Source organism: Cydia splendana, chromosome 25, assembly GCF_910591565.1.
Source record: "Cydia splendana chromosome 25, ilCydSple1.2, whole genome shotgun sequence".
In the NCBI taxonomy this organism is placed as follows: Eukaryota; Metazoa; Arthropoda; class Insecta; order Lepidoptera; family Tortricidae; genus Cydia; species Cydia splendana.
In genome coordinates this window covers 859,582-886,600 of record NC_085984.1, presented here as the reverse complement: position 1 = coordinate 886,600, position 27,019 = coordinate 859,582, and the positions used below count along the sequence as shown (strand labels likewise).

Here is a 27,019-nt window from a genome sequence, read left to right as displayed (position 1 = left end):
AATTTTCTGATCCCCTGCATATCTCTAAAAAATAAATGAGCTTATACAAATAACTTTGAGAACAGTTGTCTCACGATACGTTTTGATTAGGTATATCAAACTTCAATCTTAAAACATTCGTTGTGTTCCACATTCTTATTCTCACCATTTATTAAAACAATAGAAGCGATTTTATTTTTATGGAATCCATGCTAGAGCAATATTTGAAAAATAAATCGTAAATATTGATGACAATTGATGGTGTTCTTTTATAGTATAATTAACGAATGTAGTGAAGTTTTTGCTAAAATAAATGCAACCCAGTTTGCTGCCCATTGAATCCAGAGAGAAGACTAGGCCTTGTCCCAATTTCTTTACAATGTTTCTCTTTCATCGAAGTCTTTGAAATTATATTTCGTTCAAGAGTTGACGAAAGAACGGGCCGTGATTCGAAGTTCGAACCCACCTACGTATTTAGTTGGCCGAATGCATTTTACATAAAGTTACCAATAAATATTTGTATTTCTTTCCTCAGCATCCCAAACGCCGTACCGTCCGTACCGCCGTCCCGGCATCGTGCTCGACGATCCAGACTTCAAGCCGGCCGGCAGCCGGCGTCCGGTGCCGGACGCCCCTGTTCTTACGGCACCCTTACCGGGGTATGGAGAAATCTTCGACGTTACTGTGTCTGCCATTCAGGGGCCTGGTGAAAAAGGCGGTGCTTCGAGTGAGTATCTAGAGCTTGATTTCGATGGGATCTTTTTAAGTTCTTGGTGGGAACTTTGCTGATGAAGACCATTAAATAATGTCATTTAAAACTTAATTAACTCTTTTTTTCCAGTCCACATCGAGAACGTGAACCCAATATCAGGGCATGCAGAAGACGACATTATCGTGTCACCGTCGGGCGAGCAAGGATTTGTATCCATCGACGGCAAGCGGACTTATCTCAACCTGTTCGACACTTCCAGTCATCACGTGGAGCCTACTAGGGTGCAGAGCATACAGCATTCTAGTGAGTTTTTTTGCTTCCAGCTTTCTTTTCGTGGACGCAGAAGTGAAGGTTGAATAGACAGGGGCTAGAGATTGTCCATCGCCGTTTTCTTTGATGAAGATTGTCAGCCAACTTCTACGTACCTGCGATGCTCTCAATCATCATGTGCAGCATGCTGGTGAAAATAGTGATGCAACAGGTTTTTGCGAGCAATGTGCCAAATGTGCGTAAAATTCGCTTCCTATGAACGTGTAAATAAAAAATAACCTATACAGTCAGCTGCAGAAGTAGCTAAGCGGACGAGGTGTTCAAAATTACCTTGACACGCTATTATTCTCTTAACAATATAGTCGCGTCAAGATCATTTTGAACTCCTCGCCCGCTTAGCAACTTTGCTGACTGTACAAAGATTCACAGACTTTGAATAAGCTTCGGTAGCTTAGTTAGTTATTGAGAGATTGTACTTATATCTTTTGATTATACATTGTAAGTTCATCGACGACCTACTAAGCCAGACCGGCTTAGTGGGTAGTGAGCCGGCCTATGAAACTGATGGTCCTGGGTTTCAATTTGTGTGATGAGCACAGATATTTGTACCTGAGTCATGGGTGTTTTCCATGTATTTTTAAAGAAGTAAGTATTTATATATTATAATATATCGTTGTCTGAGTAGCCACAACACAAGCCTTCTTGAGCTTACTGTGGGGCTTAGTCAATATGTGTAAGAATGTTCAATATTTATTTATCAGCAGATGGCTTTACTTAATAAAAAACAATTTTTTATCTGTTCGCAGCACCTCCAACACCAGTTCACCACCCCAGCCACCCCCCGGCAGTGGGCACCGGCGTAGCCGTCCCCGCGGAGCCCGAGCCGGCGCCCCCGCGGCGCCCGCCAGCGTATCGCCCCCGGCCGCGCCCGCAAGCTACAGTCAGGTTTGTTCACCGATCTTCGTATTGATGTTTCCCCTGCTTGGCCTAACGGAGCTAGGATGAAACTTACCCATACGAACTGAGGTTCGAATTCGTAACCTCGGACTATCAACACCGCAACGCAATTTCAAAAATGTGCTTTTTCAACGATCTCACGCGAGAAAAAATGCCTCTCTCGTGAGGTGTAGAGAGAAGTGTGAGGAGTTCATTGCTGTCTCATTCATGAATACTCGATTGTTTACAGGATCGACACGTGTATAGTGGGCGACGACTCCACGTGTGACCAGGCGCAGAACGAGAAATGCAGGACCGAAGCAGGTTAGTTGACTTATTGGGCAGTCAGCAAACAATTTCTCCTTCCTTTAGTGTGAGAAAATAGTTGAAAAAAGAGTACGTACGGGTTTTCTTTACTAATTAGACTTAAGAGCCAACAGGAGTGGTCATTTCTCCATACAAACGTACTCCTCGTTTTCCTTCGTGGTTTTTGAAGCTAGAACAATGATTTTTTCAACACAGATTAATATTGTCAATATCTGTGTCGGACCGTTTTGCTTTTTTTGATATTTTTGTTTTTTAAGGCGCTAGAGCCAAGGCCTATTGACTTCCTTGGAATGACGTGACCCTTCATAATTGTACATGTGTGCTCCGTTCCTAGAGCAAGATTGCCAGTAATTACCATAAAAATATTTTACTACAGCAACATTGCTAGAACTGGCTTTTTCTATACGATTTCTAGGAACAAATCCAATAAATTTTATCAAATATATTGTGATTCGTAATTCAAAGTCATATGTAAAGAATTATTTATTTTAAATATTATCTATTTCAGTTTGTCTTTGTCTATGTTCATAAAATCTATGAAGGGTAGACGTGTCTCTACCCTCCTTGATAAAATTAAAAAAAAATCTTTGACAATAGGCCTCTTTGATAGGCCTTGATTTGGGTCTGGCCGGTAAGAACATAGAGAAGACAAAAGTCTGTACTGTCAATGCTGTCACTAAAGTCATTTAACGCAAAAATATCAGTTTTCATATAAAACGATTTATTCACTTGAAATCATCTTGAAATATATATATTTACCTATTAATTTTAAAAATAAAAACTATTCATATGTACGAGCAACATATCTAAATGCGTCTTCGCACAGACGTAGTTAAATTCAAACCGTTGTAGTAAACCCGAAACAGCGATAATTTCAAGGTAAGAAATATATTAATCTTTAAATAAAAATGAGCGTACTAATTGCCAAATTCAAATGTAATAAATTAATCTTACTATCCCCGTAAGTCCCACGGACGCTATATCGCGTCCGAAATTATAATCAAAATTCATCTTAGATGTAAAACCTCACATTGTTTAAGCTGGTAAATTTAGACCCGTAGCAATTAGCGACGTTAGTAATTAGGAAATAGGAAGTTAGATTATATTGTTTAATTTGTGACTGTTTTGTTTTAGAGAGCAAATCAGCAGATGGCTTGAGCGTGAGATAATAATATAATCCTGGGCCGTCATATGATTTTTTGGATAAAGGTCAAAGGGCACGTATCTGCCGCATATCCAGACTAGTTTCCCGGTGACCAAGAACGCTGCGCGGAGCTGTGAAGCAGAAAATGTCCGATAACCGGATAGATGTAATAACAACTCAGATAAATAACTTATATTATATAACAACTTGTAACCATTTGCCATATCAATGTATGTATTCATATGTATTGCTCCTAACATATATACAGTAATCCTAATAGGAATGAAAATATTTATATCTTAATAATACGTAACTTTTTTGTTACCTTTTAAATTTGACGAATTTCTAAATATAGTACCTAATTATCTTTTAACGTATTATTTTATTTATTTGTGTTATGCCAATTTAAGAGCCCATCAACGTACATACTAGCGCCACTGCTAAATAATCGTGATTATTTAAATTTAATGACAGGTTTTTAAAAAAGGGGGTCGCTACGGACTGTATTGTGTATTAAAGTACTGGATTCGTCAATCTACGCGTCCAAAGTTAAAACGGCCGTTTTTGTTTTGAGCTCATAGATCGACGAATCCAGCAACATAAAAACTAGTTTGATGTATTCAAAAGGTACTTAAATACACAATACAGTCCGTAGCGGCCCCCTTTTTTAAATACCCGTCGTTAAATTTAAATAATCACGATTATTTAGCAGTGGCGCTAGTGTGCTCGTTGATGGGCTCTTAAAAACCTGACCCCAACAAAAAAGAAAAAAATACAAAAATAAATTCCCTCTCCGGGATTCGAACCCAGGACCAGTAGCTTCCTGAACTGGATTACTGCCAATACCCGCTAGGCTAAACGGGTTGTCAATTCTAATTACAATGGTATCCTACCAGAGCGCTAGTAGTATAAACGAACTTTTGAAAGGGACATTATTTTGTATGGAGTTCTCGTTCTTCTCCTAGTGAGTATTATATTCTTTGCGCTAGAGCCCTTCAAAAATGGCCAAAATGGCCTAATTGACTATGCCGCAATGAGAGGCGTGGCATTCAAAACTGATATCAATTAGCCAAAAAAGCAAAACGGTCCGACACAGATAATTTCATAATCATTTAGATTTCCAAATTTGGTTACGATTGGTTAAGTTTTGGAGGAGGAAACAGAGGAGTACGAAACCTCGATTTTTGAGATTTTTACGCAGGATTTTTCGCCTTGTCCTTATCGCACTAATTTTAGGTGCCGCTTCCGTTAGCGAGACAGGTATATTTACCTAAAATGTTTAAAACTCAGCTCCTGTTTCGTCTTACGCTTCCCTTAACCCTTGCACCAAGGGGTCACTTAAATTCAAGCATAGTATTATACTGCCAGTAGAAGTCCGAAGAGATATTACCTAACATTAATAACAACACCTGGCAAAGATGGTTGTAACTAGGATTCATTGTGCCCTATTTGTTGCCCCAGGTATATCCAGCTGCCAATGCCGGCCCGGCTACGCGCGGCGCACGCACCGCGACCCGTGCCGGCGCGTCGTCGCTCTAGTGCTAAACCTGAGGGTGGACCGACTCTATGATAAACCGGTACGTTTTACACTGATATTGATTTTATGTTCCCCTTGTCCCGGCAAGATATCACAGACTGCACTGCAAGAGAACGGTAGGTATTCTTTAGATCCAATTTGCCCCAACAATATATCTCTAGCTCCTGCTGTCACGTTGTCTCGCTAGGGTTGAATTTCAGGGAAATCTCACAATTCACTACTGAGTGACGTTATAATAGGTAGTCCGTCAACTGTGGTTGGTGCAACCGCCCGTACGGTGTACGTAACGTTCAGATCCATTTTGCCTTTTGCCTCAATTATTATAATAATAAGGCTGGTAAGGGCATTTATTTGTATGATGATACAGATATTTGTTCCTGAGTCATGGTTGTTTTCTATGTATTTAAGTATTTATATATTATATATATCGTTGTCTGAGTACTGAGTACCCACAACACAAGCTTTCTTGAGCTTACCGTGGGGCTTAGTCAATTTGCGTAAAAATGTCCTATAATAATATTTGCGTAAATGTCCTATAATTACATCCTATTGTGACGTAACTATATGTCTATTTTTCTTACACTTACAATTACAATCAATTAATTGTCACCCAGCAAGTAAAAGCTTTCGTTTATTATACAGGTAAATTAATTTCCGACTCTCTTGATTTTCAGATGATATGGGATAACAAGTTAACGGATAAGGATTCCGAGCTGTACCAGCAGTTGAGCTACGAGGCACTTAGAGCTGTAAGTATTATGCTGAGTTATCAATTTATGGGTCATGTACGTACACTATACACTGTCGTTGTTCGAACTCCGAAGTGTGACCCCTATGATTCATATTGCCCTTAGCAGGACTACAAGAATTGCTGGTCGTTCACAATTGCATATATTAATATTTAATTGTAAGAGCTTATAAACAAACATTTTGTTTATAAAATTTAAAGAATTAGTATCGCCATACAGCGGGGAAATACGGCCAGCCTTCTGGGAACCTTGCCCGTTGACGGCGATCTGGGCCAATTTTTTTATCTGTAGGTTTTTAAGTTTTATTATGTTTGTTTATTTCTATTTCTTTGTTTTTATCAATAAAAATGTAAAGAAATATCTACATGTAAAATTTGTTAATTTTGCCCCACAGATCGACTCTGCGTTCTCAATGACACCGTTCTCGGACGAGTTCGTGAGCGGGTCTATAAACTCGGTGCACCGTGAACTTGGCTCGGGGGTTTACGTTAACTACACTATATTGGTAAGTTTCACGATTTTTATGGATTGATTCATCGTGCCCTAGATTACATCAGTGGTTGTATATATTCCATGCACCGTAATTAGTGTTATTTTGAACATAATAGTTAGTTTTAGTGGCCATTTTCCGCAAATTAACAACCATTGCATGTGCCTACTTTAACAACCCGGCAACCCAAGCTCCTCCATGAAGTCTAGCAAGGTATTCAGGTTGCTAACTGCTTCCTTTAGTGTGTGCAACAAAATAGTGTGGTAAGTTTTATAACTGGATTCATCGTGCCCCACTGATTAGCGAACGCGTTCGCTCACAGGACGCGTCCTGTCCAGTTATTTGTAAAGTTCGTGCAGTTTTAGCTTGGTCCGATTCGACCAAGTAATAATTACAACATAATTGTAACTTATCCCACAGATGTCGGAGTCAGGAGAGATGCTACGACCAGCAGTGGGCGCCGAGATACACAAGCAAGTGCTGGGCGTGCTGCGGCGCCGCTCTAACAACGTCGGGGCTTCTGCGCTGTGGGTGGATCATCTCGCCGGTGCTGTGGCTCCACTTAAAGGTACAGCATATACCAAGTGAACAAAAAATGATTTATCGGTATTCCTGGTTCTCCCCGCTTCGCAGGAGCAAAAGAGTATGATTCCTTCCCATCTGTCCGACTAATGAAGGGAGAAAAAGATTGCTAGATGACAATATATTACAAAGAGAAGCATACTTATGTATATAATCTAGATGATTAGAACATATTTTTCTTTATTTCAGATCTGGATGAATGCGCATCTCCAGAGTACAACGACTGCCACCAGCTCGCTCATTGCATCAACACCTGGGGAGGCTTCCGGTAATAGACAAACTCAACATCTTTCCGCTTTCCCGGTTGCACCCTAAAATAATTTATTGATAACCCAAATCTCAATATAGCATAGGATTTTATCCAAAACGAAACCTTTTTTGCCCCTACATTATCTGATTCAGTTTGCCACTAATACCACAATTAGGTACCTACCGATAAATGTAAAAGTTTCGTTAAATGTAAAAGAAAGAACGAGAATGCCTTTAATTGTAATTTTTCTGTGCATTAAATTAAACTCAATTGTCATTTATTTAAGGACCATCAACTGGGATCATTTTTGTTAGTACTTACGACTATGGGTCGGTTGCACCAAACTGTTCGTATCGTTAAAGAGTTCGCTAAATTTTTATGTATGGAAAGTTTCATAGTAAAGCGCCGGGGCGCGCCGGCTGTCTTTGTACAGTCTGTCTAATGTGGTTGGTGCAACTGGCCCTATGACTTATAAAATATTGTTAGTATTATACTCTATATATAAAGTAGGTTAAATAAAATAAAAAAGTTTCGGTGTACTTTATAGGTTTTTGTCGCTCAAGCTAGCAAATACTGTCAGCCTAACTAGTTTAGTTTAACTATTCTGCTGTTTTAGGTGCTACTGCCCAGACACGACTCTAGACGCGCAAGAATCAGGACCGTTAGCTGGAAGAGATTGCCGCGCGTGCGCCAGCAGCCACTGTAACGAGAGAGGCACTTGTCACTACGCCAACCGCCGGCCCACTTGCAGGTAACTAGTAGCAACTGTGTATTCCCGCCTGTCCCCGACTTAGGTGACATAGGCGGGGACAGAGAGGAATAATATCATTTACACCTGGGACCGAGGGAACACATGGAGTCAAAACCATTCTCGGACGAAACTGCCGCGAAACGTAGCGTTTGTTAAATTAACGCGTAGTTAATTTAACGAACATTACTAGGAAGAGTTGGAAGTAAGCGCAATATTCGCTGATAAAATGTAGTGTTTGGCAAAGTTAAGTAAAATGTAAATTAAATTGGTCATATTAGGTATTTCTAACGTAATTGGTAAAGCGATTGCCAAGATCGATTATTTTTTATGTATAAAACTGTAAGAATTGTTAAAATAAACCTGTTTTTGTAGCTGTTCGTCTGGATACTACGGCTCCACGTGCGAGGTGGATGGCGAGGTGGTGGGCGTGGCCGTCGGAGCATCTCTTGCAGCTGCACTCGTCATCGCTGCAACGTTGGCTGCACTTCTCAGTTGGAGGTATTAGACCATAAAAGTCATAGGTTCCTATATAATATTTTATCATTTAGGATCAAGGTGGGAACAGTGACTCGAAAAAACATACAGTGGCTCACTCAACCTAATTCCAACATGAGAGAGTATAATAGGCTATTGTTTCCCTGATGCACATCCTGCCTGCCTGATGTCAATGATGGCCAACAGAAACATTAGGTAATTGAACAAATTAAAATGGACGAGCAATAATGGTTATTCTAAATTCTAACACGTGCTACAGTATATTTTGGCGACTGCCTGAGCCACTGTGTACATTGAGTCACTGTTTCTGCCTTGGCCATACCCATCTATGTGCATATATCGTTGCCCGGTACCCATTATAATATTTGATTATTTTGGGGTTAAATTTATTTTACATTGTCCCCAACTATTCTATTTTATATAATGTTACAGTCGCAAATGGTCCCGCGAGCAGAAGGCGGCGGGCATGGGGTCGCCAGTATTCAGCTACATGCAGGGAGTCAACACCATCAAGGCCCCACCAGTAGGGGGCCCGCCGTACCAGGTGAATTTACACTCTTTTTAGTCGTATTGTTTCTTTGATTCATTTTGCCCTACTGTTATAAAGTGCCTATATTTTACCCACCGTTAGTTTATTTTGGGCTAAACATATTTTAACTACTTACTTAGTTATTTTTAACTAAGAACCACTAAATAAATACCAATTCAAAGAAGAATGAATTGATTGGTCGAAGTTGAATTTAAAGAATTTGAAAACTCAGCCCAGATATCTGTTTTAATTTACATTTAGATACTTTGTGTTATTTCTCACTTTCCATAAAACAGCATTATGGGCCACCACACACTAGCGTCCCCCGAGCGTCGGCGTCTAGTCAACTCTATGGCTGCGGCTCGAAGCAACGGTGGCGCAACTGCGCAGCAACGTCTTTTTCCATAGCGCTGACTAGATGCCAACGCTCAAAAGACGCTAGTGTGGGGTGACATTATTATACAAATACATAAACTTTATATTGTGTATAGGTGACGTTGGAGGAGCGCATGCGCTGGGCGCAGATCGCCGAGGCGATGGCACAGTCTAACCACTACGCGGTAAGATACCTACCTAATACTATAGAGAAATATAGTAAGAATAGAGTGCTCACTCCATACATCAGTTTTGGTACCAAAACGACTATTATTTTAGCAGTCGACACCGCATAATATACGAGTATACCACTGCAACACAATAATACCGCTACTTGATACTAGAATTCTCTAGTGTCGCGACTCACGAAAACTGTATTGAACAACAATTAAAAGTAATATTAAAAGCAGAAGTCGTTTACAATAGAGTTCCGGTTATAATATTAGCTGAAAATTGTTGAGCATTAGACTTTTCGGTCGGTGCTACATCTATTGTCAAGTAGCAGTAGGTACTGATAATTCCGCTACTCGATGCTAGATGTTGGCTATACCTACGAAGATAATAGTCTTTTTGGTTCTAAAACTGAAGTATGGAGTGAGCATTCTATAATACCTACTTATTCTGATCGTGACCCATTTCTAGTTTATGTGGTGTATTCCCATTTGTCCAAGCCGGGCACGGATGGGAATAGGCGCGTATAAGTCATTCCCATTTGTCCCAGCCTCATGCTATGGCGGCGGTCACGTGGGGCGGGGACAAATAGGAATACACCAGTAATATATTTTTACTTCTAAGTTTATGAAATTTTATATTAGGTATAATGTGTATGTTATACTTAACAAAACTAACTAGTGACTGAGATCATAATGCTATCTCCTTTACCCTTGTTAAGACCAACCAAGAGTGAAAGAGATGGCAGTATGACTCGCCAGTCGCCATGCACTTAGTTTTGCTGCGTGATAATAAACGATTAATTAATTGATTATTCTGGGCGATTTTATTAATTGGTGTATTTCCAGACGGAGAATCAAACGATGGCGACGCGGCCTTCGTCGGCCATGTTCGGCGGCTACCCCACGCTGCCGCCCGTGCCCATGCCCAGGTACTGTACCACTATCTTTAGGTAGGTACTACACTACTTATAATATGTTATTATATTATTATAGCCTTTTCTTCCATATCCATTTTAGTTTAACTTTGTATTTTTGAACTAGTTGTTTTATTTATTTATATGGATCCCTCTCTGGGTGAAGGCCTCCTCCAGTTTTTTCCATCTTTCTCTGTCTTCTCCTGTCTCCATCCAATGTTTTCCAGCTATTTGTCGTTATGTTTGTGTTGTTTGTTGTTATGTTTTGTCTTCGGACCAGCATTTCTTCGGCCTGCCGGGGGGGCGTTTTCCGTGTGGTCCCTTCCATTTTGTGGTTTGTATGGTCCATCTTTTGTCTGTCATGCGAGCTACATGGCCAGCCCAGTTCCACTTAAGCTTGAGAGCATGGGTAAGAGCGTCGCTTACCTTGGTTTTTTCTCTGATTCTTGTGTCTTATTTTGTATACTTTCCGCAGCCCCGTCATACTTCTCTACATAGCTCTCTGCGTAGTTCTTATTTTCTCCTTCAATTTCTTTTTTTTTCAAACCAATCTTATAATATGTACCTATACTAAATATATAAGTCCCACGTTGCTAAGAGTTTAAAAGTTGTGAGGCAACCGTCAAGTTATAATTTACATTAGTGTCGCTTAACTTCAAACTCGGGTATTGGACCCTCTCAGCAAAATCTCCCCTATTACCTTTTCAAGATACCAAAACAGATGGATGGATTGAGTCCGGTTAATACACGACCAAATAATGTACAGCCCAATAATTGGCGTCCACTTTTTTGGATGCGTATTATTGGGTTGTACACTACTGCCCTGTTAAAAGAGTGGCTTCATATTATTGGCACGGACCGAGCTTGTACACCCTGATAACGCTCAACCCAATAATACACGACCCAATAATACGAATCCATTTAGTGGACGCCGAATATTGGTCGCATATTATTGGCCCGTACCGAGAATGCTCGACCCGGGATTGCTCAACCCAAGAATGTACAGCCCAATAATTGGCGTCCACTTTTCGCTCCACACCACAGACTATAAATATTTGACACATAGAGTGATATTCTAGGGATGGGCGACGAATTTTAAGTTTACGATTCAATAATGTTGCCATGCGCAAAAAATAAGCAGATAATGGTAAGGTTAAGTAGCTAACATATTATCGCACCGCACCGCGACCTTGGTGCGTCGCACGCATAAGTAAGAGCGAGAAAGAGATATATTTTTCTTCCAGACGGAAACAATTGTCCGATCCATGAAATGTATACTTGGTCAAGCAGATCTGGTCAGTAGAAAAAGGCGGCAAATTTGAAAAATTTAGGCGCGAAGGGATCTCTTCCCATAGAAAATTTGAATTTCGCGCCTTTTTTTATTGATAAGATTTGCTTGACCAGCTATAATTAGAATAAAATGACAGAGAAAGGTGCCTGCAATTTGCGAATTTAAAGTAGTAACACACTATCGCACCGCACCGCGACCTTTCGCACCGGTAAGTGAGGACGAGAAAAAGATATCTGTTTCTCGCTCTCTTTCATGAGTGCGACGCACCAAGGTCGCGGTGCGGTGCGATAGTGTGTTAGCTACTTTACAGGGTTTTAAATGAGTATAGTTTTCCTGGTTCTTAGGCCCCGTTCGCACGACAGCTTTTTCAACACGAGCTAAAAAAGCGTTTGAATGACACAAATGGATAACCATTTATGTATTCACACGACAGCGGTGGCGCTTTCTATCCAGTGTTGTTGGATTTTAGACTTTAAGCTTTGGTCGATAAGTCGAATTTAGAGTGCGAACAGATTCAAGCGCTTTTTTAACGCGCGTTGAAAATGCTGTCGTGCGAATGGGGGCTTACTGACTGTCAAATTGGTTTGACGAACTATAATTAAGTCTTCGTCACACAGGAGTGTTTTACGGGTGGGGCGCGAGCGGGGCGTGAGCGTTTTATATGTAAAGTAGCTATAGGTGGTCAAGCAAATCTTGTCAGTAAAAAAAGGCGCGAAATTAAAATTTTCTATGGGATGATATCCCTTCGCGCCTATATTTTTCCAATTTGCCGCCTTTTTCTACTGACAAAGAAAAGAGATATACGTTTCTCGCTCTCACTTATGGGTGCGACACTCCAAGGTCACGGTGCGGTGCGATAGTCTGTTAAGCCCCCCATTCACACTCCCCCCATTCGCCTCGTAATCCGCCTCTTTGGGTAGAATTGTGTATGGGGGATGCGGACTACGAGCCGTCCTACAAACTCAAGTAGGATGCCACTTGGGTCCTACAAATCCTACAAGCCCCGCCCACCGCTGTAGTCCGCCGCGTAGGATTGTGTGTGCTCCTAGTGAGTATTATATTCTTTGGTGTGGCTTGTCGTCCTACGTTGAGGACTACCGTGTTTGACGTAGGTATAACAACAGTGCGCGCCATTTTTTTGAAATTTATAAAGGAATCGCTGTTTTTGGGACCAGAAATCACCCAATTACTCCAACAAACAATGGAGGAATAGGCATTGCAACAATTATTACCAATACTTAAGAAATATGACGTTCTCTGGCGAATTTTTAGCAGTTTCTTTTCCCACACTCTTTTTTATTTTTATCCAATAACAAGAAAATACATAGCAGAAGAGCTATTTTCTTTTTTTAAATTGCACGTAACATTTTCAAGAGTAAGTAGACCGACCACAGACCGACACTTGTGAGAAACGAATCAGTATTGGTGATGGACGGTAAAACAGAGGGCCTACCGCGAACCACGTTCTATATTTTGCCCCTCTGTCGCGCGTGTAAATTCGTACGTAAGTGTGACAGGGAGGCAGCACGTCCAACGTGGTTCGCGGTAGGCCCTTAGTACCGTGTGTGAGCTATTTCTTGCTCCGTAGTCCTGCGAGGCGGACTACAACGTAGGATGGTGTGTGAGCTATATCTTACGCCGTAGTCCTGCGAGGCGGACGACAAGGTAGGAGTGTGAATGAGGGTCTTTAGCTACGCGGAGCGCCCCGCTCACGCGCCGCCCGGAAAACGCGCCTGTGTGACGAAGCCTTTACAGAGAATTCTTATTAATAGTTTTTAACAGAAGTAGACCGTTGGAGCTGACCTAAGTTTCTGAGTTACACACTCTCTTTTTGTATTATTTAACGAAGACTTCCTTATTCCTTCGGGACTGATCGAATCGGTCGATTTGATCAGTAATGAAATTGGCGTCAATCTCCAATTTTAGATTTATGGTGATATTAGAGCCCTCTAAATTGAATAAACGGGTATGTCCTTAAACCACGTCCAAGACCATCGGTGGACGGGCAGCAGCGTCCCTCAAATTCGGTGTACTCGACTGCGATCGTTAACCCGCTTGCCAAGCGTGGCGATTATGGTATTCACCCCCCAAAAAAGGGGGAGGCCTATGTTCAGCAGTGGACGACTTATGGCTGAGATGATGATGATGATGATGATGAAATTGAATAAATGCCCCAGAACGAAAATACTGACCTCACAAATTGGTATTCCTTGCGTCCGCACCTCATTTTATCGGTAATATCGGTCATTATCGGTGGTTGAATTCGGTGAGCCAAATTGGTATTTCCGTACGTCCGCACCTCCTGATTCGATCGGGCAATTGAATCAGATTGGCGAAAACATGACTAATCTGGATATGCCTTTAATTGACAAGAGTTTAAAGGATATCATACAAATACGACGGAATAAAAATAAACTTGCTTATACTGTTGTGTATTGCTATTGAATAGCTTGGATTGCTCATGATAAAATTAATCTTGATTGAATTTCTTTCAGATCAAAAATCAAGCCTCAACATCGCAATCCCTCAACTCAAAAAAAGATTCCGATTGTTGACGCCATAGATATAATTATTTCCAAAAAGCGTGCACAAATAACAGATGCAAGTGAAATATTAGCTGAACTAGCTCACAGATTAATAATATGTGTCTACGGATTAGTATAGCCGCCCGTCATACTTTTTTTTTCTATTTATTTTTAGAGCTTGTCACCGAGGTGAACTTGTCGCTCCATAAAAAACTACAAATTTATACATTCATACAACTAACTTATTCTATATACTAAAGCCTTTCGTACAAGCTGCAATAGCACCATGGCAGCATCCGACGAAGGAGCAGCCAGGACACTATTCTGCCCTCCTAAGCTAAAAGGCAGTTTTTCGACATTTTGCCAAAATTGACTTTTTGTGATATTCGTAATGTAGAGATCAAGATGCATCGACCACTTTGGCCCGTTTTCCGATAAGTGGCTTAGTTTTCGAGAAAAATATCGTAAAAAGACCGTATTTGCACTAATTTTCTAAGCGTTCCTAGTCTAAAAAGCGACTATTTGACAAAGCCAGGCTAAAACAACGTATATGCAGCTATACGTTTTTTTACGCTCTGGTTTGCGTAAAATCTTATCCACCATGTCTAGCCTAAAATAACGTATAAGCCAAAAACTAGGCTAAAAGAACGTAAAAGACGCTATACGTGCTTTAAGATTAGGATCTTTAGCAAAATTTTAGATCTGATACTAGTCTAAAAAATCGTATAGTATTTTTTTTTGTTTAAATGTCTCATACGTCATTTAAGCCTAGTATCACTTAACTTTTTTACGTCACCATAATAGTCTTTAGAAACGTATAAATGTTATACGTTCTTCTTATTTTGTATGGACGTCGTATTAAACGCAAACAAACTTTTATAATGGTTGAAAGTGCGTCTAACTAGTCTATAACGCAGTATATGCTCCAACCTTCGTCATGCTCCCCGCGCGCCGAAAGACACCCTTATGCGAAGTAAAAACCGTCAGCCGCAAGCGCAGGCTTGTGGCTGCCGGTATGCGAGCGGAGGTGGCATTTTGCGCGCGAAATATTGACCGAACGCCAAAGTAAGAAAAATACTTTATTATTGCATTACCATCATATGTTATCAATAATATGTAGTGTTTACAATCAGTACCTTCGAGTATTATCATTTTTATCAAGGTATATACTTTAAAATTGCCTCGCAAATACTTACGCTCGACAGCAAATACGTCTTTCTAGCGTAGTTTGTGATGATGAAATTGTCCATACGTACTTTTCTACAGCAAACGTTGTTTAAGTTTTATTTTTTCATTCGACGGTTTGACTGCTTTTATTTAAATAAAATCAAATTTATATTAGAGCTAATTGTATCGGGTTTAATTCCCTATAAGCCAAGTAGGTATTTGACATTACGAAGAGTTTAAATCTTATTGAAAAATGTTTTAAAGGGAAATTTAATGAGAATTCTTATGGACAGAATAACATTTTCCGCCTAAGTATTTAGATAACCAGGACAAACGACCATGGGCATCTTTGTATGGAACCTGGGTCCATCCAAAAACCAACTGAGAGTTATATATATATTAGGCCATTAAATACCTAAGTGGGTTTTATAAAAAAACAATATGTATCTTAAAATAAGTTGGTATGTTTGTGTATTAGGTAATAGTTGTATGTTAAAAGAGTAAAAGCTATGAGTTTGTAATCTAATAGAAAAATAATTTTATTAAAATTTGAATCTGATTTTTAATTAGGTACAACCGCTAAAATGCGTTTTAGAATTAAATAAATGACAGAGTATGTGCAGGAATTAATACGAGTTTAATTTTATTGCTAATGTAGACTACACAACTCGCTAACGTCTTACCGTGCGATGAAACTCTCGATGATTCGATGCCTATTGATAACAAACTAAAATAACTATTAGAGATGCCACGAATTCGGTAAAACATTATGTATTATTGTGAGTTACGTGTATGCGAAAACTGGTCACCTACAAAGATAGATGGTTGCTAAGATTTAAGTCAGCAGCAAGCTGGGATCTCCATACAAACGTAGTTACGCTCTCATTTTAAAACGATTAGGTAGATTGCTCTAAAACTTTGTACTCACTAAAGGATAAGGTATATCTATGCCTGTAATTAATGTGTAGCTTCAGATACCATAATAAAAAAAATACAGCAAATATAAGTTTTTCATACAAAACTTATTTTTCCTCTATTTCATTAGTTTTGTTGGAATATAAACTAATTAGGTACTGGTATAGATATACCTTATGTTATTGTATGTGCAATTTATTACAATGCAACACGTTGTTTTAAAATGAGTACGAATCTCCGTTTTTATGGGAAGTAATAATTCGGCTGAGCTTATTGCGGACTCTTTTAAGTTTCGTTGCTCATGCTCATTAGAAGTACATGTAATGTCATTAGTAGAGTCGAGTAAATCTAGCCTATGATACAAATAAAATCAGAAAGACTGTACACATTAAAAATTTGTACATATTATGGGGTTATTCCCACCAGTTAGGTATCTACCACCAAGTTGTTACCAGTGGTAACTACTGGGAATTTATTTCCCACCTTTCTTCCCAGTAGCTACCACCAACTCAGTTTTGTGGTAATTACTGGGAAGGTTTTTTCCAGTAGTTACCACTAGTAAATGGTGGGATTCTTTTCCCTAGTAGTTACCACCAAAATTTTTTTACAGTACAATTTAAATGTCTTTTATTATATGAACAAAAAACACTATACTACTAAGCTTTTATTAAAAAAACGAGGTCCAGCGATTACTTTTTGGATTATAATCTTATTTACCATACAAAATTAACATATAAATCGGGTTATTCCCACTAGTTACCATCAAGTTGTTATAGTTAAATAGTAATAAAAACAGTATAAGTAGAATACTATAAAAATAGAGGCTTTATTGAACCCTAACAAAATTGTAGTAACTACTGGGGAAAAAATCCCACCTTTTACCAGTGGTAACTACTGGGAAACAAATCCCATTAGTTACCACTGGTAACAACTTGATGGTAACTAGTGGGAATAACCCAATTTATGTGTTAATTTTGTATGGTAATTAAGATTATAATCCAAAAAGTAATCGCTGGATCTCGTTTTTTTAATAATAGCCTAGTAGTATGGCGTTTTTGTTCGTATATAAATAAACATTTAAACTACGTGTCTATTTTTTATTCCCATTTCTTCCATAAATACTAATCTATAAAACCGTATAGTCGGTGTTTTTGGTGGTATACGTTTTTTTACACTAGCACGCTAGTCGAAAATCTGGACAAAATCTTAATTTTTCCTAGTATACTAACCAAAAAGGCCGAATAGCTGCTATACGATCTTTTAACTTAGGATTTCAAGTGGGAATTATTCATTGTTACTAAGCAAAAAGGCAGCATGTGACATATACGGCGTTTTTACCTAGTTTCTACTTCGTAACTAAGTTAGAACGCCGCATAACGCATGTTTACCGCCTTCTTGACTAGTACGACCTACACATTTTTAAGCTTAATACTAATCTAAAGTGTTTTTTATAAAATTAAAAAAAACTGAGCTGTTTAGAAACATACATTAAATGCCTAAAATAAGTACATATATATACCTACCACATACAAAAAGAAAAAATGGAAAAAGTTTTTCCGTTTCGTAGAAATTCAAGAAAGATGTTTGGGTTGGTTTTTTGCGATTATCTCGAAACTAGCTTTTGTCGAAAAACTGCCTTTTAGACTAGGACGGCAGTATTGCAGCCCCCAACATAGCATTATGGCTTACGCCCGTCATACTGGGTCATACTGAACAACTTTTTCTATCGGACCAACCCCGAAATCCCAAAAAAAATATTGGCCTTCCCATAGAAAACGTCGACATCCATTCGATCAAAATGTATGAAACGGCCAATAAAACTTAAGTGATTTCGAAGTTGGTCCCATTATGAAAAATTTGAATTTGATTCAATCAGGTAGCGGTGATTGCTAAAGGGGCTTATACTCGGCTTAAACATAGAACACGGACCTAATGTAACGATGCATTTTTACAAATCGGTCGTTACAGCCGGTCGCAACGACGGACTCTAAGCCCCCATTCGCACGAGAGCTTTTTCAACGCGCGTTAAAAAAGCGTTTGAATCTGTCCGCACTCTAAATTCGATTTAACGACCAAGGCTTAGGTAAGTCGAAAATCTAACAACGCGTGATAAAAAGCGCCACCGCTGTCGTGTGAATAAATACACATGTATCTATTTGTGTCATTCAAACGCTTTTTTAACGCGCGTTGTAAAAGCGCCCGTGGGAATGGGGGCTAAAGGCGTATCCTGACTAGTAAATTTTTCGCCAATCTGATTAAATTGCCCGACCGAATCACGAGGTGCGGATGCAAACACCAACTTGGCTCGCCGAATTCAACCGCCGATATTGACCGATATTACCGATAAAATGAGGTGCGGACGGTTGAATACCAATTTGTGAGGACTGACGCCACACTGTGGGCTGAAATTAGGCTTTCTTTGACATAGAAACCGAAGTTGTTTCTTTTTATGGCATCGCGCTCCTGGCGCATTCAGCCAAACGAGTAAAACGGGGAAACGGAATTAAAGGATTACATTATAACGGATAATTCGGAATTTTGGACAAGGATCAGGGTAAGGTAACGTATAATAAATTATAGTTTTATATTACGACGTGAAAGGTTTATGTTTTCTTGATTGAAATAGGTTTTGCTAGGCATTGTTATAGTAACCTATGAATTTTAGACGATTAGGAATGAAAGTTGTCGAGTTACGAATTAAAAAAAAAATCGGGTTGCACTCCAGGAGTGCCGACAGAAGTGAAAACTCAATGACTAGTCCAAAATGTCTGCAGCACTATGTATAATTGACCCATCCTCCTTTCTATTGAAAAACTTTAGTTCCGAAATTGCTGGCCAGTGAACTTAAATTTATAGCGTTAATTGTTTAAAATTCGAATATAAATTGTAAAGTTACCTTGCAGACCTCGCATCTAAATATATTTGGTCATGATATTTTGAGTTTTCACTTTTATTAGCGATTTTATCAAGATGTAGCTTTATTGAATTATATTGGAGTGATATAAAGTTAGAATGTAACTGTGAGATTCTCGTATTTCAGCCCGTACAAGATTTATTGCTTAATATAAAAGTTCCAGTTTTAAATAATTCACCTGATTATGATACGTTATGACTAAAGTTCTTTGGTGATTAACATTGTGCGTAACACATGACGTCAGCGTTACGTTACGCGTTATGTGTTACGCTGTATCGAGTTTATCATTTTTTCCCCACCTCAAAAAGTGCTCAGCGCCGCTAAAGAAGTTTTCACTTCAAAAAAATGTATGAAGCAGGAACAAGAAATCATTATTACTTACTCAAGAAACACAAAACAAACCGTAATATCTTCGCAGGTGGTTATACTACGAATTATTTGTGATTTTTTGGCATACTACATATATCCGTCACGGGTGCGGCTTTTTTAAAAATCATTAATTGTTTCTATGGGAAAAGCACAAAAACCAAAGTCAACATATTAAGATTTTTTTGACTGAAATGGGTTTTGCCCAGTATGTTTATGCTAAGTTGTAAGTTTCAGACGATTTGAGTCGAAAATACTAGTTATGATTTTTTTTTCAAACAAAATGTATGGAGCCGGTACAAAAAATCAAAATACATATCTCAACAGTTGACTTTGGTTTTCGTGCTTTTTCCATAGTACCAATTAATGTTTTTTTTAAAAAGCCGCACCCGTGATACCCCATTCTCACGGGAGCTTGTTCAACGCGCGTTAAAAAAGCGCTTGAATCTGTCTGCACTCTAAATTCGATTTAACGACCAAGGCTTAAAGTCGAAAATCCAACAACGTTTGATAAAAAGCGTCACCGCTGTCGTGTGAATACATACATGGTTATCCATTTGTGTCATTCAAACGCTTTTTTAACGCGCGTTGAAAAAGCTGCCGTGCGAACGGGGCCTGACGGATATATGTAATATGCCAAAAAATCACAAATAATTCGTAGTATAACCATCTGCGAGGATATTACGGTTTGTTTTGCGGTTCTTGAGTACTTAATAATGATTTTTCTTGTTCCTGCTCCATACATTTTTTTTAAAAAAAATTCGTAACTCGACAATTTTCATTCCAAAGCGTGTAAAATTCATAGAGTCGGACCAAAAAAAGTCTGCAGCGGATTTGATAGCCCACGCAGTGCAAGTGTCATTTAACGTCATAATTTCATAGAAGTTTGACGTTTAAAATAATAGTTTCACTGCGTGGGCTATCAAATCCGCTGCAGACTATTCTTGATCTGACTCTAGGTTACCATAACAATGCCTAGCAAAACCTATTTCAATCAAGAAAACATAAAAATAACAACTTCGGTTTCTATGTAATTGAGAGCCGAATTTCAGCCCACAGTGCGCCAGTATTTTCGTTCTGGGGCATTTTTTCAATTTAGAGGGCTCTAAAGGCCCCTGTACACAAGGGACCAGCGCCGGCTACTCCAAGGGACGCAGCCATGCGGTAGAATGAGATAGCAATAACACTTGCTCCCTCTAACGCACAAATGCGTCCCTTGGAGTGGCCGTCGCTGACCCATTGTGTATAGTTCGTAGTTTTGTAACAGAGCCCGGCGGCTAATCCTATTGTTTATTGTTAAGTAAAACCGCACGTGCTACTTACCTGCAAAAAAGGGTCATACTTATTCTATTTGACACCTGAGCGCGGGCTAGTCCAACGCTCAAAAAACCAGTTTAGGTGCGCTCTCCGATAACGCGCCTTTGTGACGCATCTCGATGACACATTTTAGACTGGCTCTGTAGTGTTCGACTCGCCAGCACTCAGTAACGAAGTACGCAGGTTTTTATGCAGGTGGTTGTGGCACGTGGCACGAGCGGTTTTACTTAACAATAGACAATAGGATTAGCTCGGGCTCTGTTACAAAACTACGAACTATACAGGGGCTTTAATTAATATCACCATAAATCTAAAATTGGTGATTGAATTGGAGATAGACGCCAATTTCATTTCTGATCAAATCGACCGAGTTTATCAGTCCCGTCTGGATACCACTTAAGGCTGGCGTTTGGTTTCCAGGGGGCCCACCGCGAAAACTGAAATTCGCAAATTGCGGGGATCTTTAACTTTTACTACTTCTTCTTCTTTAGGTGCCATATCCTCTATGGATGTCGGCTACCACAGTCCGGAACTCTTCTCTATTCGCAGCTTTTCTGCCATGGGGGCTAAAAGTTCTCTTTAGATGTAGTTCAGAGTACGCTGGAATGGAAAGCCGCTACACCGTTGGTGACCCCGAACTGATATACCATGGTACATGGTACCATATAATTTACCGTTTGCTTCAAACGCGGTGTATATTCGTTCTTTTTGTAGAATAGGTACTTATACATAGGTACTTATACAGGGTGTCCAGTAATTAATGGACAACCTTCCAACCATCGGCAGGGCACCTTAGGCTGGTCCAGAAAATGCACTTATAGGTCTAGTAAAAGTTTTGTGGTTTTCGAGATAATCACACTTTTATGTCTTTTTTATTAGTTAGCACCATACTTCACTTTAATCACCATCTAGGCCATATCTTTGTTTGTAGAAATGTAAATAGCATGTGTGATACCATTTTAGAATCAGTATTAGATAAACTATTTTTAAGAAAGTTGGGCACTCTGTTCTCCATACATTTTTTTTTTCACCACAAGCGACCAGACTTCTTGAAAATGTTAGAGTACAATGTAATTTTTTGTAATGTAATCGACAGGGCCGATGGTTAGAAGGTTGTCCATTAATTACTGGACACCCTGTATACTTGAATGGTGATAAGCAATTTGACTGAAATAATTGTATTGTGCTGCTTTTGCGACAATTGTTTCTATTTTTGGCATGCATCCAATTCAGTATAGGGTCATTGTGCTATAGTTTTCGTCCGGTGTCAGTTTCCGTCCATTTGACGAAATTTGAATATAAACCTTCATTGCAGCACAAATTTGGACTTATTGCATCCTTAATAGTGAGTATTATATTCTTTGATCCTTAATACCTAAACAATTTATCTATCTACATAAAAATATATTTCGCAAGTAGCAAATTATAAATAAATGAAATTTATTATTTACTAATCCGTCAAGTGGACGGAAACTGACACCGGACGATAAACTGACGCAATTATAGTCGCACCAATAAAAGTCTGCAGCGGATTTGATAGCCCACGCAGTGTAAGTGTTATGTATAAGTCATAATTTCATAGAAGATTGACGTTTTAAATGACACTTGCACTGCGTGGGCTATCAAAATCGCTGCAGACTTTTTACGGTCTAACTATACCCTATTTGATAATCGTTTGAGAATAATCGATTACCATCCTCTTCTTATGTAGACCTCCACCGGCAATTAGAACTTGTGCCCGCCAGGGAAATACACTGTGTTCGATGATACCGTCTTCGAGTAGTTTAGAGATTTCAGTTTTTATGAATAGCTCGTCATCGTCACTATGGCGCCTGGACCGGACCGCAATGGGTTTTGTGTAGTGTCCGACCGAAACTACTAAAAAGGGCAGCAAAATTAAGCCTACCAAAAATAAACGAAGTATTAAACACATTGGCTGCCCACCATCTTTCACCTAAAGTGTATCTCCCACGCCCCTTACAAATTTAGTGATCCCAGCATCACTATATTACTGAGGTCAATAAAGAGGTAACGAGCTTTCGATTACACTGGTGATGCTCATGGGCACACAGAGAAGATTACGTGATCCCAACGGTGATGTTCAATGTTCATGGCAGCCAACGTGTTAAAAGATTAGCCTGCCAGGCTTTCCAGTTATATTAGGCTATATTGGTGTGCATATAAGTGAAACAACGACATATGTGCAACGTCTTGTAATATATTGATATTAAGTACATTTAATGTAGGCAATGACTAATGACATTCATATATTTATACAAATTAATAATAAAAATATCATGTAATATAAAGTACATATGGTCCTATTTTCCCGCACTAGTGCGTAAAATAGCACTTTTCGTGCGTATGTCAAAAGTTTAAAGGGCCATGTACTGTAAAACGTTGTACGATACACGTGCGAATAGGTAATTTGCAAATCGTGTGGATTTAAAACACTCCCTTCGGTCGTGTTTTAATTTATCGCCACTCGTTCGAATTTCCTCTTTTCCGCACTTGTATCGTAAATAACTATTCGCCGCCCTAGGCCCCAGGCCCTGTATAGCCGCGTCTTTCAATAGCACTTGAAAGAGGGTTCTATGAGGTTCATGTTGTTCTAACTAAACAGTGATAGTGATACGTTTCAGCACTAGAACATTATATTTTTCACCACACCAGCTCGGAAAGGCTTACTTTGCACTTCAAAAACTGATAACAAAGTTGCATTTTATTCACATGTGAGGCAAAGTAATCAAATGTAAATTTTGAGTTGTTTTCTTATGTTTGCTGTTAGAATTGACTTTTAAATGATGATTTTGGATGATAAATATTTAATAACATTCATTTGGATTTGATTTTCTTTGATATTTTACATTTAATATTTGCTTCGGGTTGGTGTGGTGAAAAATTTTGTGTTTCACTCGGGGGCAAATTTTGTTTAACCCTCGTGCTTTGAAACCCTCGCAACGCTCAAGATTCCATTTTTCGAACCACGAGCGTAGCGAGTTTTGGAATCTTTCGCTTGCTCGGGTGTCAATACTGCCGTCCTAGTCTAAAAGGCAGTTTTTCGACAAAAGCTAGTTTCGAGATAATCGCAAAAAACCAACCCAAACATCTTTCTTGAATTTCTACGAAACGGAAAAACTTTTTCCATTTTTTATTTTTGTATGTGGTAGGTATATATATGTACTTATTTTAGGTATTTATAGTATGTTTCTAAACAGCTCAGTTTTTTTTAATTTTATAAAAAACGTTTTAGATTAGTATTAAGCTTAAAAATGTGTAGGTCGTACTAGTCAAGAAGGCGGTAAACATGCGTTATGCGGCGTTCTAACTTAGTTACGAAGTAGAAACTAGGTAAAAACGCCGTATATGTCACATGCTGCCTTTTTGCTTAGTAACAATGAATAATTCGCACTTGAAATCCTAAGTTAAAAGACCTTATAGCAGCTATTCGGCCTTTTTGGTTAGTATACTAGGAAAAATTAAGATTTTGTGCAGATTTTCGACTAACGTGCTAGTGTAATAAAACGTATACCACCAAAAACACCGAATATACGGTTTTATAGATTAGTATTTATGGAAGAAATGGGAATAAAAAATAGTCACGTAGTTTAAATGTTTAGTTATATACGAACAAAAAACGCCATACTACTAGGCTATTATTAAAAAAACGAGATCCAGCGATTACTTTTTGGATTATAATCTTAATTACCATACAAAATTAACACATAAATTGGATTAACCCACTAGTTACCATCAAATTGTTACCAGTGGTAACTAATGGGATTTGTTTCCCAGTAGGCACCACTGGTAAAAGGTGGGATTTTTTCCCCGGTAGTTACTACAATTTTGTTAGGGTTCAATAAAGCCTCGTATTTTTATAGTATTCTACTTATACTGTTTTTATTACTATTTATCTATAACAACTTGATGGTAACTAGTGGGAATAACCCGATTATTATGTTAATTTTGTATGGTAATTAAGATAATAATCCAAAAAGTAATCGCTGGACCTCGTTTTTTAAATAAAAGCTTAGTAGTATTGTTTTTTGTTCATATAATAAAAGACATTTAAATTGTACTGTAAAAAAATGTTGGTGGTAACTACTAGGAAATAAATCCCACCTTTTACCAGTGGTAACTACTGGAAAAAAACTTCCCAATAGTTACCACAAAACTGAGTTGGTGGTAGCTACTGAGAAGAAAGGTGGGAAATAAATTCCCAGTAGTTACCACTGGTAACAACTTGGTGTTAGATACCTAACTGGTGGTAATTCCCAGTAGTTACCACTGGTAACAACTTGGTGTTAGATACCTAACTGGTGGTAATTCCCAGTAGTTACCACTGGTAACAACTTGGTGTTAGATACCTAACTGGTGGTAATTCCCAGTAGTTACCACTGGTAACAACTTGGTGTTAGATACCTAACTGGTGGTAATAACCCCATAATATGTACAAATTTTTAATGTGTACAGTCTTTCTGATTTTATTTGTATCATAGGCTAGATTTACTCGACTTTACTAATGACATTACATGTACTTCTAATGAGCATGAGCAACGAAACTTAAAAGAGTCCGCAATAAGCTCAGCCGAATTTTTACTTCCCATAAAAACGGAGATTCGTACTCATTTTAAAACAACGTGTTGTATTGTAATAAATTGCACATACAATAACATAAGGTATATCTATACCAGTACCTAATTAGTTTATATTCCAAAAAAACTAATGAAATAGAGGAAAAATAAGTTTTGTATGAAAAACTTATATTCGCTGTATTTTTTTTATTATGGTATCTGAAGCTACACATTAATTACAGGCATAGATATACCTTATCCTTTAGTGAGTACAAAGTTTTAGAGCAATCTACCTAATCGTTTTAAAATGAGAGCGTAACTACGTTTGTATGGAGATCCCAGCTTGCTGCTGACTTAAATCTTAGCAACCATCTATCTTTGTAGGTGACCAGTTTTCGCATACACGTAACTCAAAATAATACATAATGTTTTACCGAATTCGTGGCATCTCTAATAGTTATTTTAGTTCATCATCGAGAGTTTCATTGCACGGTAAGATGTTAGCGAGTTGTGTAGTCTACATTAGCAATAAAATTAAACTCGTATTAATTCCTGCACATACTCTGTCATTTATTTAATTCTAAAACGCATTTTAGCGGTTGTACCTAATTAAAAATCAGATTCAAGTTTTAGTAAAATTATTTTTCTATTAGATTACAAACTCATAGCTTTTACTATTTTACCATACAACTATTACCTAATACACAAACATACCAACTTATTTTAAGATACATATTGTTTTTTTATAAAACCCACTTGGGTATTTAATGGCCTAATATATATATAACTCTTAGTTGGTTTTTGGATGGACCCAGGTTCCATACAAAGATGCCCATGGTCCTTTGTCCTGGTTATCTAAATACTTAGGCAGAAAATGTTATTCTGTACATAAGAATTCTCATTAAATTTCGCTTTAAAACATTTTTCAATAAGATTTAAACTCTTCGTAATGTCAAATACCTACTTGACTTATAGGGAATTAAACCCGATACAATTAGCTCTAATATAAATTTGATTTTATTGAAATAAAAGCAGTCAAACCGTCGAATGAAAAAATAAAACTTAAACAACGTTTGCTGTAGAAAAGTACGTATGAACAATTTCATCATCACAAACTACGCTAGAAAGACGTATTTGCTGTCGAGCGTAAGTATTTGCGAGGCAATTTTAAAGTATATACCTTGATAAAAATGATAATACTCGAAGGTACTGATTGTAAACACTACATATTATTGATAACATATGATGGTAATGCAATAATAAAGTATTTTTCTTACTTTGGCGTTCGGTCAATATTTCGCGCGCAAAATGCCACCTCCGCTCGCATACCGGCAGCCACAAGCCTGCGCTTGCGGCTGACGGTTTTTACTTCGCATAAGGGTGTCTTTCGGCGCGCGGGGAGCATGACGAAGGTTGGAGCATATACTGCGTTATAGACTAGTTAGACGCACTTTCAACCATTATAAAAGTTTATTTGCGTTTAATACGACGTCCATACAAAATAAGAAGAACGTATAACATTTATACGTTTCTAAAGACTATTATGGTGACGTAAAAAAGTTAAGTGATACTAGGCTTAAATGACGTATGAGACATTTAAACAAAAAAAAATACTATACGATTTTTTAGACTAGTATTAGATCTAAAATTTTGCTAAAGATCCTAATCTTAAAGCACGTATAGCGTCTTTTACGTATTTTTAGCCTAGTTTTTGGCTTATACGTTATTTTAGGCTAG

The 27,019-nt window shown here is 38.4% G+C and overlaps 1 protein-coding gene across 1 annotated transcript in view; it reads left to right on the top strand.

The window, feature by feature from the left end:
- Nucleotides 1-27,019, top strand: part of LOC134802717 (uncharacterized) — an 83,650-nt gene that overhangs the window by 43,389 nt on the left and 13,242 nt on the right. The window contains exons 4-17 of the mRNA XM_063775362.1: nucleotides 515-706; nucleotides 821-994; nucleotides 1,768-1,906; nucleotides 2,148-2,221; nucleotides 4,830-4,945; nucleotides 5,580-5,654; nucleotides 6,049-6,159; nucleotides 6,565-6,712; nucleotides 6,916-6,994; nucleotides 7,593-7,727; nucleotides 8,100-8,225; nucleotides 8,655-8,766; nucleotides 9,243-9,311; nucleotides 10,146-10,228. Of these exons, the coding sequence (XP_063631432.1) occupies nucleotides 515-706; nucleotides 821-994; nucleotides 1,768-1,906; nucleotides 2,148-2,221; nucleotides 4,830-4,945; nucleotides 5,580-5,654; nucleotides 6,049-6,159; nucleotides 6,565-6,712; nucleotides 6,916-6,994; nucleotides 7,593-7,727; nucleotides 8,100-8,225; nucleotides 8,655-8,766; nucleotides 9,243-9,311; nucleotides 10,146-10,228 (1,633 nt within the window). The remainder of the gene's footprint in view (nucleotides 1-514; nucleotides 707-820; nucleotides 995-1,767; nucleotides 1,907-2,147; nucleotides 2,222-4,829; nucleotides 4,946-5,579; nucleotides 5,655-6,048; nucleotides 6,160-6,564; nucleotides 6,713-6,915; nucleotides 6,995-7,592; nucleotides 7,728-8,099; nucleotides 8,226-8,654; nucleotides 8,767-9,242; nucleotides 9,312-10,145; nucleotides 10,229-27,019) is intronic.